Source organism: Leptinotarsa decemlineata, unplaced genomic scaffold, assembly GCF_025532065.1.
Source record: "Leptinotarsa decemlineata unplaced genomic scaffold, Ldec_3_MD MMD2_tig00026361_RagTag_RagTag, whole genome shotgun sequence".
Lineage (NCBI taxonomy): Eukaryota > Metazoa > Arthropoda > Insecta > Coleoptera > Chrysomelidae > Leptinotarsa > Leptinotarsa decemlineata.
The window spans coordinates 5,317,844-5,334,101 of record NW_027412704.1 but is presented as its reverse complement, the minus strand read 5'-3'; the positions used below and the strand labels follow the sequence as shown (position 1 = coordinate 5,334,101).

Here is a 16,258-nt window from a genome sequence, read left to right as displayed (position 1 = left end):
GGATCTTAGTGGGAACCAGGGGTTTATCATGGCCTGCCAAAATGGTGTTTTTGATACCTTAGTCTACCGTAGTCGCGTGATGGTTATAGTCGTAGTCCGTGGCGCCTGAGACCCTAATGCAAAAGCATTCTGCATGTCCAGCATATGAGGTCTCGGCCTGTGTCCATCTACATAATCGAGCACTTGAGAGAGACCTGTTGTGGAGAATGAGAATGCCGAATTTATTGGAACTCCCCACCCATTTCACACCCTCGGGTTGATGCAAGCTAATAAGCCTGATGTTGTCCTCTTCGGCCATCAGAGTAAGACGATTTTCTTCGTGGATTTTTCAGCTTGGGTGAGGCGAATATTGTTTTAAAAAGGAAATAAAAACAAATAAACTGATATCCTCACTTCGAGCTCCGCATACTGTCCTATCTACTCTGCTGAAATAGTTTTTCTGATTGTTAGAGTCGTTGGGGTCGTTGGGAAAGCCACACACACCACTACTAGTCTCTCATGTCGTGGTGGTGCGGCTTGTGATGAATGTCATCTCTTGGGTCATCTCTTGGGTTGAGACCCTTACGGAAATCATGATGAGACCTGAGGCCTGAGGCAGATTAAGACTCCGGCGTCAAGTTATGAAACCCTCAAGCGTGCGACCACCTGAGGGTTAGGCAGATTGAGAACTCAGAGTAGTCAAACTTCTTCAAAAATAGCTCCAAAGCCGAAGCCAAAACTTCCAAAAACTAAAATATTTAGACATGGTTCAACCAGGACTGCAGATATATGGTGATATGTATATTTAAGGGTTCTGTGCCACCCCAATTGAAATTTGTCACCTCAATTGAAATGTCTGTGACTCAAAATTGAAATAGAGAAATTTAGATGAGAATATTGAATCTTGGGCATGGTTTCACACAAAAAAAGAATCAGATACGTAACGGGAATACCGTAGTTTTTTTTAATAGATGTGTTTAACTACAAACGGTGCGCAGTTCCACCCACGTAATGTTTTTGTTTCGTGTAATTTGTATTTGTATTGGTTGTCAAGTGACTGTCAGCAAATAATAAGCAGTGTCAAAATGGCGAGTATATTTTTTAAATGCCATTCTGTTTGTACATATGTTTTTTGTGAAATAAAAAAAATAAATATAGTGAACTTATCATATACCTAAGATTTTCATCAAGTACTCAACGGTCAATTCCACCATAATGTATAGTGTTCAATTTTTATAATCACCCGAAAAATGTCTGTGTGCTCGAAAATCAATATACCTAATGTATTTTTTTCAAGGCAGTATTGACCAAATACAGAAAACTCTAGTCTCAGTATTGCTGTTCTGATATGTTTTCGCTGCCATTTGTTATATTGAAACAAAATTTTGGAAAGATCAACGGCCTCCATTTGTTTTTTGTTTGATATTGTTCTGCGTTAGGTACTATTTAAATATTTGAAATCATTGAGTTATTCAATTATTCGAAAAAAAAATGATTAAAATTGAATACAAGTCACCAAGTTTCCCGCCTCAAATTGTTTTTTTAACGGTTTTTGGCGACACTGAATAATTATACCACAGTAAAAAGCTACCTTTACTGTGGTTATGCCCTGGACATTCACCCTGGAACCGGCTCTGCCGAAGGTCCTTCAAATTTAACCTTGTGTTCGCAAAGTATATTTCATTCTGATTATGAAACGTGCTACGTATGCTATTAGCATGACAAAATTAGTGACGACTTTATATATTTGTTTATTTTGAAATATTTAGTCATATTTTAAAGTAATTCTTATGTTGACGGAAATAATCGACTTGTATTACGTTGGCGCTTATATCGATTAAGTATTTACTGAAGTATTACAGTAGACCCATAAAAACGGACAAAACTATTGGAAAAACTAATACAGGTTGGAGTCATATCAGGTTTGGAGTCATACCAGTTTTGGAGTCATATCAGGTTTGGAGTCATATCCGGTCATATTTCCCGGTTTCTTGCTTTGTATGATCGTGAATTATTTTTACTCCTTCTTGTAAATCGTTTTGTGTCTTGAAGGTTACGCTAATAACGCATTTCAATTCATTGTTCTTTTCAACAATTTTATAATATTTCTGAATTCAATAATTGAAGCAAAACACCAGTAAAATACAAAATTATTTCCCTTCTGTGATATGCTTTGAAATGGTCAGCCTCTGAGTACTAGGCCTCATTAGTTTGGTTGTGAAATATAGAGTAATACCTGAATCCCATGTTTAACTTTTTCATTTCTTTTCCAGGGTCTCGCTTTCACTTTAGAGGAACGTCAGGCACTCGGTATCCATGGTCTCCAACCAGCTCGGTTCAAAAGTCAGGAAGAGCAGCTGGAACTTTGTAGGATATCGATTGAAAGATATCAGGAAGACCTGAACAGATACCTGTACCTCACGGAACTCCACGATAGAAATGAGAAACTTTTTTTCAGACTACTGTCGGAAAATATCGAAACGTTGATGCCGATCGTTTACACTCCCACTGTTGGTTTGGCATGCCAAAAATTCGGACTGATCTATAGAAGACCCAGAGGATTATTCATCACTATCAACGATATCGGCCATGTATATGAAGTGATAAAGAACTGGTTAGTATAAGACGCTATGTATATGAGTAATGTAGTTGAATATATACCGAAAAACAATTAGTTTAGTTCCGAAATTTAGCAAAAATGTTCTTAAAGGATGTTTACTGATAGTAGGTTCATCAAGATGACATCGTAGATGCTGCGAGCTAAGGACTGTTTACATATTTCTGGTGAAAATTTGTTGATTTCTTAGAGCGCAGACATGATATACTAACTAGCTTTATGATGGCATATGAATCTATGGTCTGGTGGCCAAAGATGAAACAATATCCCGCTAATAACAAACTAAGCGAGGTGCAAAGACTTGCACTAGAGTCGTTATTGAATATTTAGCCTTTACATATTTCATAAAGAGGGGGAGCAATTACATGGGATCAGCCAAAACAGAAATTAGGGAATATGTGGAGGAACATCAAACCCACAGAGAGTAGGAATATGCGGAGGAAGCAACATCAAACATGTTGTCGGACCACATTACACGCAAATACATGTTCGACGAAAACTTTGCGATTGAAGTTTCAAAACGCAAAGAATGGAGAATGAACAGTCATCATGAGAACATTCTCGGTAGAAACACCTGGTATACATACGGGTCGGAAACCGATTGAGGGACGGGTGATGGAATTTACTTTGCAGGGAGAAATCTCAATTGAAGTTACCTGCTCGGTCAGTGCACATCATTCTTCCAGGCATCAGTCTTGTAAGGTTAATTTGAGCTGTCAACGAAATAGAAATCACTTCTTTTATTCAGTTCAGTTCTTGTAAATGTATATTCAAAACATTGCTGGACTACTCTAAAGCATTTGATCGTATTAACTACTCCCTACTTCTGGCAATACTGAAGTACCTGGGTTTTGCCTCTAGCGTGGTCACTCTGCTTGGAAATTATCTGCTGAACCGTTCTCATTGTGTCATACTCGATAACAAAAAATCGAATACCCTTAAAATAAATAATGGGGTCCCACAAGGATCGATTTTAGGTCCACTTCTCTTTATTTTATCCCACACTGCCTTCTACACAATTCGATGAAAATTCACTCAATATTGCGCTCGAACAAATGAGTCATCGTTTGTTTGAAGATGATTGACAATGTTTCATGATGAATTTCACAAGTGCGGACTTACATTGTCTACTATATAAAATGATTTGAAATCCCTGAAACAACTAAAAAAGAATAATTAAAAATGAATAGCTGAAAATAACAATTATTTTAGGCCAAAATAAACCTGAAATGAAATAATAGTGAAATAAACTACAAGTAAAAATAGAACAATTGAATAAATAAAAACAAAATAAAAATAAAGGAATGAAAAAAGAAAATAAAAATAAAAAGTGTAGAGATTCCAAGTCACGTTAGTTCACGACGTTTCGATTGTTAGTATCTACAATCGTCTTCGGGTGATGACTGGACTGATTCCTCCGAGAGATGACTATTTATAGGTCGTTCAAATACTATCACTTATCCCTGCTTTCCATTTTCCGCTTCACTGGTTCCGTGGCCAACTCCCGCCGAAACGGTCATTTCCCACATTTCCATCGATGGGGTTCAATTACCAAAAAGTGACGTCACCAAAAATTTGCGTCTTTATGTCGATGATTCTCTGCGTTTCATGCTAACTAAGCTGATACTGTTTATGGTCCGGGACTCTTGAAATCTGACAGGCAGACCTCAGAAACTGCAGAATTCGTGCATAAGACTCGTCACAGGCGTAAGGAGACGTGAGAATGTGTCTCAATACTTGGAACCACTCGGGTGGCTGAATATGGATGCTAGGCGCACACTACATTCTGCTAGTTTATTCCATAAGGTCATATCCACTGAGAAACCTGCCTAACTATTCACGAAACTGTCCTTTAGAAACGATATACAGCGTGACTCACGGTCGATGGTAGGTTAGACGTTTCTGGAAAACGCAAAGCATGATTTTTCTGAAAATTTCACCTCTCATATTTCCTTACCTGTTCTATCGATCTGAAATATTTTCAGCATTGCGGCGTTGCCACTTCCATCAAAAAGTCCTAGCAACTTTATTTTTTTAATGGAACACCCCGTATATTAATACATTTTTGGAATCGCTCTGGTATTTTAATACTTTTTTGTTAATGATGTCCTATACCTATGTCTATCTGTTTTAGAGATAAAAAATAAATTGTGCCAAATATGGTCCTAAACATAGCCTTAATTGAAATTAAGTACATCATTACTCTCAATTCATGAAAAGTTGATATTTTGATGATAGTTTGGATAAACTCGAAATATTCAAATAACATCAAGAAATCGACTCCAGGGCGGGCTAAAATTACTATTATTTCCATTGTGCATAAAAGTAGTCAAAAGTTCATTTTTTCAAATGAAACGCCCTGTATATTACTCGGTAAATTGAAAAATGATGAAAAATGCTTCAAGATGATATATCATGTCTCTATACCTAAATCATCAAGTTTTCTCAATAAAGTCGCTTTTTCTAAAAACATTATTTTTTTTTTAGCATTTGGATTTAGGTAGCAGTGGAATTATTAAGCTTATAGCAGTTTGGTTACTTTTATAAGTAATTTACAAAGAGTTATCGACGGTGTATCGAATCATCTTCCAAAATGAATGCAAATATCGATTATTCAAACGAAGTTCTTATGAAATTATTTATTATACACATGAACAAAGTGATCAAATCATTGTCAGAACGTGTAAAAAATTCAACCAAATGTATCCTGAATTAACACCAATGAACGAGAGGAAGTTTATAAGGTTACAAAATAATTTCCTTAACTATGGCTCAAAGTTTCCAGGGAACAACTGTACCAAAAATCAGTCATTTCCAGGTAAAAAGTAAGATTTTGTGATTGTAAACAAAATATCACATTTTCACAATAAATGCTGAAAATGTTGTCCATTACATTCTAAACACTTTAAAATGTTTTTTGTACGCGACTTGTGGTTGTAATATTCCGCACTATTTGCCGTCGCAATTCTTCTTTGGTAGGCACTGGAGTACTGTATACGCTTTCTTTCAAAACACCCCATAAAAAAGTCAAGTGGCGTGAGATCGGGTGATCTCGGTGGCCAATCCCACGGCCCTAAACGCCTAAACCAACGATCGTCAAAGAGTTCGTCAAGTTTCTTGGAAACTTCCCGGGTGGAATGAGCTGGCGCTTCGTCCAGTTGAAACCACGAATTCCTATATTCCTCTAAAGGCAAATTTTCAAGAAAATCGGTTAGAGTCGTCCTTAATATTTGGAGATATCTCTCTGCATTCAGTGTCTTCATAAATAAAAAAAACTAATTTTATTGTTCTTCAGAATACAGAAAACATTCAGGTCAAATTTTTATTGAAAACCCATTTCTTTGGTAACATGAGGATTATGATCGGCCCAAAAATGTTTATTCCTTCTATTGAAAATACCATCCTTCGTAAATTTTGATTCGTCGCTCCAAATTATTTTTGACAAATATTCCCGATCTTCCTGTGTATGAATCAAAAGGGATTCACAAAAATGCATTCTACGTTCGAAGTCTTCTGCTTTTAGAGCTTGAACTTTGGTAAATTTATACGGATGCATTCCGTGATTTTTCAAAATTCGTTGTACTGAAAAATGTGATACACTTAAATCTTTTTCTGCACTGCGAATGGAAGCTTCTGGATATGCATAAAAATATGCCAAAACGTTAACAGTATTGTCCTCATTTGAAGCAACAGGTTTTGGTAATGTTGAAGGCGCTTTTAACATGGAGCCATAGTTAAGGAAATTATTTTGTAATCTTACAAACTTCCTCTCGTTCATTGGTGTTAATTCAGGATACATTTGGTTGAATTTCCTACAAGTTCTGGCAATGATTTGATCACACTGTCCGTGTATAATAAATAATTTCATAAGAACTTTGTTTGAATAATCAATATTTGCATTCATTTTTGGCGATTTTTTGAAACACCGTCAATAACCATTCATCAATTACTTATAAAAGTAATCGAACTGCTATAAGCTTGATAATTCCACTGCTACCTAAATCCAAATTCTAAAAAAAAATAATGTTTCTAGAAGAAGCGACTTTATTGAGAAAACTTGACGATTTAGGTATAGGGACATGATATATCATCTTGAAGCATTTTTCACCATCTTTCAATTTACCGAGTAATATACAGGGGGTTTCATTTGAAAAAATGAACTTTTGACTACTTTTATGCACAATGGAAATAATAGTAATTTTAGCACGCCCTGTATGATATGGAGTCGATTTCTTGGTGTTATTTGAATATTTCGAGTTTGTCCAAACTATCATCAAAATATCAACTTTTCATGAATTGAGAGTACCGATGTACTTAATTTCAATTAAGGCTATGTTTAGGACCATATTTAGCACAATTTATTTTTTATCTCGAAAACAGATAGAGATAGGTATAGGACATCATAAACAAAAAAGTATTAAAATACCAGAACCAAAAATGTATTAATATACGGGGTGTTCCATTTGAAAAAATAAAGTTGCTAGGACTTTTTGATGGAAGTGGCAATGCCACAATGCTGAAAATATTTTAGATCGATAGAACAGGTAAGGAAATGTGAGAGGTGAAATTTTCAGAAAAATCATGCTTTGCGTTTTCCAGAAACGTCTAACCTACCATCGACCGTGAGTCACGCTGTATATAATCTAAATTTGAGATTTAAACATCTTTTGACTGTACCTAAACATAAAACTTCTCTTTTTCGAGGATCTTTTTCTTATAACATTGCACGCTTATATAATCGGCTTCCCATTGAATTGAAATCCCTACTACCACTTAGTTTCAAGAAAAATTTGAAGAGATTAATGCTAATCCGGTTCTCTTCTTTTATAACGTTGATCAGTTGACATCTATACATAATATGTTTTCACCATAAATATGTAGAAATCATCAAATTTATCATTATGTTTGTGACATGATTTTTCACATATAAAACATTAAATTCTCATTTATTCATTTTTTGCCTCTCATTTCTCTGCTTCTCCCCCTTCTTTTCTTTTTTTTTCTATTTTTCATTAAGTTCGATTGCAAATAATGTGTATTAATATAAGTTATCTATTACTGGTTGGATGAAAGAGCAATTTCTCTTGTACTTGAGTATCCTTTCAATAAAAGCATTTATTATTATTATTATTATTATTATTATTCATAATTGATTCGAAACAGAACACAACTCTATTATTATTATATCAATCAAGCTTCGGGTAAACTTCGAAGTTTCGGGTGAAGATACTTGTCTTCATCTATTCATCATATTACATATCATATTACATGATTTTATTGACTTTCTGTATGAGACAAAATGTTTCATGGAGAAATAATTAACAGGCCAAAGGCGTAATTCCATTAGTTGGATGCAGAAGTCTGAAAAAATGCGGACTCTTTCCTAAAAACATCTCTCATATTTATTTAGGTGAAAAACGAAAAAAAAATTGATTATCTATCGTAATGAATATGTGTGATTTACGTTTGAAGGAAGTTCAATTATATGTATCATCATTACGAAATATGGTTGGTCTATCATATTGATGCTTATGATTGTCATTGATTTGAAAAACATAAAATGTTTCTATATTTTCTCTATTTGTCAAAAATATCTGCAATTTCAGGCCCGAACCTAATGTGAAAGCTATAGTAGTCACGGACGGTGAACGTATTTTAGGTCTTGGAGATTTGGGAGCTTGTGGAATGGGCATTCCCGTCGGAAAACTCTCTCTTTATACTGCTCTGGCTGGAATCAAACCACACGAGTGTTTACCTATAGTTTTGGACGTTGGTACGAATAATCAGGTGAGAATATGTTGACAGTGCAAACTTGTACAAAAATAAAATACTAACAGAATTTGAGTCATTGAATGAAAATCATTTTTGGGGGGATCGTGATTTTTTGACCTTATTAAAGTGTAAGGGCTTTTTCAATGATCAACAATGGCGATTTATATGACTGTTTTCAGAAATTTTAAACTCTTTGCTTGTAGGAAAAACATTACTGTGCATTTTGAATGAGACGGTGAATGTATCCATTCAGGTTAACTTTAAGTCGCGTGAAAGTTTCTTCAGACTTTTATGTACTTCTCTCTCTATTTCTTTCTTTCTCGTGTTGAAGAAATTCATAATAGGTTCCATAATCGTAAAAGGATTTATAGAGCTTCCAAAAGTTGTCCAGAGATTACAGTCTGACAGTAGAAACATATTTCAATTTGAGAATTTTTTTTTTATTGTACAAATCAATTCAAAGAACTAAGATTATAAAAAAAAGGAAAGAAGAAAAAAAATCACATCAAAGGTGCTGCTTCGTTCCCTCCTGTTCATAAAAGAGCACATATGCCTCATTGCTCACAAGTGATTTTGGCGAAATTGGGAACACGTGTGACTCGTATTCATGCCACGTGCCACTATATGGGTGTCTGCAATATGCTGTGTAATGTCCGTTGTAAGTAGTCCCACTGTGATTTGAAAGTGCATATAGATTACAACGACAAGGAGCCACATTGTCTGCTGCATAACTGCTCATATCTAATCCATCTGAAGAAAAGTCAATGGAAACATTCAATTTGCCTCTGAACCTTTCCGTCGGAGATAATCTTTTCAAATGAATTACTAAAATACGGGGAAACTTATAGATTGATAAGGACTTTGTACATTTTCTCCTTTGCTTGCACCTCGAACACATTGGTTTTTCATCTACATCCAGAGTTTCCTCTCTTGTGAAAGAATCCAAGCAATGTGACAAACTCACTTGGCCAGATCTTTGTGGTATGGGAAGAGACAAATCCCAGAAAAGATCAAAGGTTACTGATGAGTGTCCACAGTGTGTGCACTTCATAGTGGATTTTAATTGACCAACGAAATAGTCTACAATCTTGGAGTTGTTCATATTCAAATATATCTGCTAGGACTCTTGTGCTTTTCCGTTATCGCTCAATTTTTCGTCAATCTCAGTTAAGATCGGTTCAGGTTTCTCAGTAATTTTGTTGAGGTCCTCATGTAAACCTTCTAAAAGATATCGAAGGAATTCGTGGGCGTCTTGATGGGCAGAACCCATGTATCGAGGGGCAAATCTTTGAATCTGATTTTTGAAGTAGACTGTGTTAATTACTCTATCAGATGAATCATCTGACCATAATTCTTTGATAACTTCTGCGAACGATTTGATTAAAACACCTTTCATACTAGAAATACTAGTATTGATATCTTCCATGTATGCATCCTTTTTTAGGTATTCCAGCAACCATCCCGTGTTTGATAAACATTCAATTATACTGTTCATGAAACAGGTGTTTACAAGATTTTTTAAACCATTGAACCCAAGAGTTTTGATTGAAGAATGTATCACCGATCTATTGTTGCAACTACGTTTGCCACTACTATCTTCTTCTGAGTAAACACGGATAGGATGATTCACCCCTTCATTGGACTGGTAGGATAACGAATTCGAAGCAAAACTGCTCAAAACTGAATTAGATATTAGTTCTTCTGAGGGCTGAGCCAGAGGACCAAACTCAGCCTCATTTAGAGTTCCCACTTCCTTTTCTGTCAAAGCTTGACGGTTTTGCTGCGAGTCTTCCACCAAACTGCACCACTCCAGTTCTTGCACTGTCTGTACGTGCCGATATATTTTGTTCATGGGAAACATTGATAATTCACTTAGGGTTTTTGATTGAGGAATTGTACCTAAACATGAAGCTGCATTTCCTCTTTGAATCAGAATTCAATTTGAGAATTATAGATAACTACAAATAGAATATTTTTCCTAATTTTTTATGGGTAAAATGAAATGGAACAGTCAACTGATTGGTATACAAGATATTTTCTTCGTTGAACAAAATAATTTGATGTCCAGTGGCGGATTTACCAGCAGGCTGAGTAGGCTTGAGCCTAGGGCGGCAGTTTTCTGGAGCGGCAAATTTGGGAACCGATTTTTTGCTACATCATGGAAATCAAAAAGATTTTGGCAAGACGGTTGTCTGATGTCTTACAGAAAGAAGTTTGAAACAAATTTTGCCGATGAATTGTTTGAGTGAGAAAAGTTTTTCATGTCTGAAAAGGGTAAAAAATTATCTGGGTTCGACCTTGAGCCAAGAAAAATTGAACGCCTTTGCTCTTCTTTGCATAGAGCCAGAATCAATGATTCTGCCAACAGAAGTTATTGCAAGGAACTTTTATAACTTTTTTAATTGTTCGGAAGCGCAATAAAGAATATTTATTCACGTTTACCAAATGTACTTTATTGTGTAAGTAGGAAACATTACCCCGCTCGTAAATGATTGAGCTTTTAATTGGCTCAAAAATATACCCAAAAAATATTTTGCCTACGATTTCTACGAAATTGTTGGAATTGTCAAAATAATGTAGGGCGGCAAAAACTGTTCAGCCAACACCTTTGAAAATTGGTGAATCCGCCACTGTTTGATGTTCAATCTTTACCATACTTTTATTCATTTCAATGTGTAGAATAACAACCAGAAAAGGTCACAAAAATAGTGATATTCACCCATAAAAACATGAAGCATTATTTTTGCTGTGAGCATTTAATCTATAAGCCGTTTAGATAATTATATTTTATATATCTGTGTATTATGCACGCCACTGGCAAAGTGCAAATTCTGCTGTACTATTCGCATACGTCAAGGACTTTGAATCTGGGAGAAGTAGTGAATAAATAGATGATTGAGATAAAATGCTGATACATAACTAGGTTTGTTTTAAATAATTATCATTGATAGTACAATAAATGTCATCACTTGTATAATGTTATCTGATATAAACTCGATTAGCAAAAATCATAATAAGTGGGTCGAGCTTGGATCACAAATGATTTTTTCAAGTGTGGATAAATTAGATTAATTATAAAACAAAAAAATTAAATGGAAAGGGCGGGTCTTGGGACACATCTTTTTGAAGCTCCTGATAAATGCTTCACAACCGTAGAATATAACTTCAACTACTACAAAATGGCGGAACTAAATTGACATTTAACTACACAATATTAGATAATAAGCTTGAGATCACTTCAGAAAATGCTCGAAATGGTTTACTTGAACTTCTTGACATATGAATAGCCTATCCGATATTTCACGCCGAACATTTTCGAACACACCAACGTCAATATCTCTACAAATATTTACTATTCTCTGCCGTATATCCAATATTGAAGCAGGTTCAGTTTCGTACATCTTTTGCTTCAAATAACCTCATAAAAAAGTCCAAAGGTGTCAAATCTGGCGATCGAGCTGGCCATTCTGTAGGACCTCAACGGCCAATCCAACGACCGGAAAAAGTAATATCCATCTAGTTTCTTACTCGTCTGGAGTAATGTGGTGGTGCTCTATCTTGTTAGAATACAATATCCATATCGAATTAATTAGGATTCGCTTCGAAGATTTCAGTGATGAGAGGGTCAACAGTAGTTTCCAGCATATTCAAATACAATTCCCCTGTTGAATTTTGATCAACAAATAAGAGATCCTACAATATGGTTACCCAATATTCCTGCCCAAACGTTGATTTTTTCTGGATATTGGGTATGGGTTTCCCGGAAAATGTGAGGGTTGGTGTCACTCTAATAACGGCAATTTTGTCTGTGAACATTGCCATTTGAAAAAAATTTACATTCGTCACTAAAACAAACATTGTGGAGATAGGTAGGATGTCTTGCAATGGTTTCCGTCATGATTTCGCAGAATTCTGTTCTTCGATCAGGGTCATCTTCAGTTAATTGATGTACCATTTTGATTTTGTATGGATGATACCTCTTCAAAAGTCTCCACACAGTAGAAGGAGACACCTCACAAACATTCGTGACGGAATAAGTAGACTTCCGGAATGGACGGATGTCCTGGGGGTGTTTGTTATGTATACTACCGGTAGTTGTGAATTTGGATACAAGTTTGCTGAAATATTTTCTACAGATAGGAAGATTCGGAAAATATTCATTGAAAATCCTTTCGGTCTCGTGAAAGTTACGCGTCGCACCGTAAATACAAATCGCTTCAATTTTTTCTTCCAATTGACGAGAATTACCATTCTAAAGATTGTTGACGTGGTACCTTTCTACTAGTAAAACCGAAAAGTAAATGAGAATATTCTAACTGAACAATGATGTTCATTGTCGTACTGACATTTTTTGTCGTTTTTATAAACAAAAAACAACTTGACAAACCTTATCGGGTCGTTGGAATTGCCATATGGCAGATAAAAAAAGGAATATTTCTAGAAATATGGATATTGTGTTTGTCTTCAGCAAATTATTGAAGGATCCGCCATTTTGTCGTAGTTCATATTCTAGGGTTGTGAAGTATTCGTCGGGAGCTTCAAAATGATGTGTCACAAGGCCCCCCTTTCCATTTAATTTTTTTATAGATGGCGCCCAGTTGCCATATTGAAAGTTTCATCTGTCAATTACACTTCAAAATAAAGTATTCATGTATTAATTTCATTATCCCAAATTTCAGTTTTTTGAGTTGACCCTTTAAAAAAATAATGAAAGGGGGGGGACATTAAAGAAATGCAATGTATAAGTAGCGTTCCTGTCTATTAACTGTATTTTTCAGTTATTAAACTATAAAATATGTTCACACGGTTTCCAACTTTTGAAAACTTTATGTTGTGTTACATCTTACTGAATTCATGAATATCAATTTCTCTACAGACTTTACTTGAGGACCCCCTCTATGTGGGTCTCCGTCAGAAAAGAACAACTGGAAAACTCTATGATGACTTCGTGGACGAATTCATGCAAGGAATTGTTAAGCGTTACGGCCAGAACACTCTTATACAGTTCGAGGATTTCGGAAATCACAATGCTTTCCGATTTTTGGATAAGTATCGGGGAGAATACTGCACCTTCAATGATGACATTCAAGGTAAATATACAATCATGTACTTTCAATACACAAGAACCCCATGATGCCCAATTTTTCAAACGATTTTTATCAATTCAGCCTAAACTGGAAAAATTAGGCATAGTTTTGAATTTCGCTTCAAATTTTCCCACAAATTTCGCTCCAAAACGTCATGTGATCACTGTGACGTCACCTGTTTCAAAACAATGGTATACTAATGAAACAATATGAAGTTTCGTCATAATATTTCTTATTTTCTCATAAACACATAATAGAATTGGCCGATAAAAATCTGTTCAAAATATACTTATGATGTACTGTTTGGAACCTTTGGTGTAGTACTGAATATTAGGTACTGGTTACATTAGGTTAAGAATGAACGAAATCTCGACTTTCAGAAAGGACAAAAACCAAGATAAATACATCTTAGTTCCATACCACCAATATACGAAGAACTTTGGAAAGATTTTCAAGGAACTAGGTATGAAGGTGGTTTTTAAAACAAATCATACACTGCAGAGCCTTTTGGGAAGTCCAAAAGACAAAGTCGAGAGTTCGAAAAAGTCTGGAATTTACGAAATTGAATGTAAGGACTGCGATGCAAAATATTAAGGAACACATAGCACACTTTAAATATGGAAGACCTGAAAAATCAGCAGTCGCCCATCATATTTTGCAACAAAACCATTCTATAGACTTCAGTTCTTTAAGATTAGTTAGACAAGTTAACAACAACAGGCAACTAGATGCCTATGAGAGTGTAGAAATAAGTAAACATAATAATATTATGAATAACGATAACGGACCAATACCAAATAGCATACTATATAGCTTGGTGAAATAATATTGTTGGGTTTACTGATTACTACAAAAAAACACATTGTAAAAATATATTTAGATAGGCAATATTATGAAACTAACTTTATATAGCTGAAAATTGTTGTATATATAGCTGTAACATTTAAACATATATAAGGACATATTGTAAAATAATAGAAAGGCCAATTGTAAAATTAATTTAGGGTGGTACACTTGTATGGGTGGTATTACTGATTACCTACCTGTATGATGTACCTGAATAGCATAAATAGCTTTAGTTTTGAGAAGTTTCCAGTTTTATCTTCCTCTTGAAGATGATCACTTGGTGATCGAAACACGTGTCGCGGTATAAAAATAAGGATTTGGTGTTGGGAAAAAACTCCAGTAATATTTGTTTAAAATATGTTTTTCCGTTAATCAGCTGTCGTCCCCATACGAACGACAACTCTCAGTAGTTGAGAAACTTGTGCGAGCTAAGGACAAACGAGGTCTTACTTTTTAACGTGTGATTCCTAACACGATAGTTGATGGAAATCTATTGTAGGATAATAAAAAAACATTGGATAGTATTTGCATTGCGGAGAAAGTTTTTTTTTAAATCACCAGTGATGGTGTATCTCAAATACACATCGATAGTCTGTGACAAACATTTTGTAATAATAAGAAACTATTCATATTAGAATCAGCTTCATGAAAAGACTTGATTTACCTGCACATATTTTTTTTTTCGTTTGTGAACGTATCTGACCTATTTCAGATTGAAGTTAGGTATAATTTTTTTTCAAACATTACATTTTAGAATCCCCCTTAACAGTTGAAACTACTATGTGAGATTGTAATATAATCCAGTCTTTCCCTGCTGATAAAATTGTATCTGGCTGCATTTCCATTTAGACTTTCATTTTTCATTTGTGGGTTTTAACAAACCCACAAAATGCGGGTTTTTACACTACCAACGAAAACAAGTTTTTGGGTTACTCTGCATATAAACTGGGATATCATATTGGTGAATATCACTGAAATTATATTGGACATTCTCAACTTCAATACTCCGGCTCATAGAAGATTTGAATCAGATTTTGCACCAATTCTCAAAATAATCAATGGTAGCATTAATTCCCCGGAACCCTTTATCATACGAACTATAGCCAGAATTAGTCTAGAGGTTCGGTTAGGTCCAAAGTGAGTAGGTCTATTCGACCCTCCACCGCAACCCGCAAGGGTTTATTGTAGCTCTCACCTGTTCACACTCGACCAAATAAACCCAGCTTCTTAACGAATCCGATTAGTTTGTATGGTAAGTGGTCTTTCAGGTTAGATGGTAGGCCAGTATGGCCAGGAATCCAGACCAAAGACAATCTGTTTAGTCTTCCTATCGAAGAGAGTCTTTTTTGGCAGTTTGCTACCAATTTAGACGTTGCTCGGTAGGAGCCAAGAGCTTCCAACGCCGCTTGACTGTCCGAGAATATTTTTATTGACTTGTGAGTGAGGTTGGATTCATCCAATCTCTCTGCACACAATTCAATAGCGTAAATTTTCGCTTGAAATACAGTCGCATAGGTTCCTAGGCAGGTTGATATCTCTGTCCCTGGGTCTGCGACTGAAAACACCTGCACCAGAATCGGTAGGTGTTTTTGATCCATCTGTGAACCAACAACTATCTGCTCTGAATATTTCTTTCTCACGGAGAATCCAGTCCTGTCTACTCGGGAACAATACTTTATAAGGCAGTTTGTAGTTGACAATGGGCACAAGTCTATTACCAGTCCATCTAGCGTCTCTCTCCAGAAAAATGTGGAGAGGGGGTAGATCTAGAAGGATCTCCATGGCCGCTGACGGTATGGTACTGATAGCTAGGCAAGGCTGTCTCTGTAAGCCAGAGACCTTCGCCTGGGCCGTTTTCTGTATAGTCTAGAGGTAGAACGTGATTGAATTTTGAGACTTGCAAACACAATGTGGATTTAGAATTTTTTAATTCTTTGGGGTCATTTAAAAAGACCGT

The 16,258-nt window shown here is 35.5% G+C and overlaps 1 protein-coding gene across 1 annotated transcript in view; it reads left to right on the top strand.

Moving 5' to 3' along the window:
• The window catches only part of Men-b (NADP-dependent malic enzyme b, mitochondrial), a 48,019-nt gene that overhangs the window by 14,846 nt on the left and 16,915 nt on the right, over positions 1-16,258 (top strand). Inside the window, exons 3-5 of the mRNA XM_074185093.1 lie at positions 2,253-2,593; positions 8,203-8,383; positions 13,245-13,458. Coding sequence (XP_074041194.1) covers positions 2,253-2,593; positions 8,203-8,383; positions 13,245-13,458 — 736 coding nt within the window. The remainder of the gene's footprint in view (positions 1-2,252; positions 2,594-8,202; positions 8,384-13,244; positions 13,459-16,258) is intronic.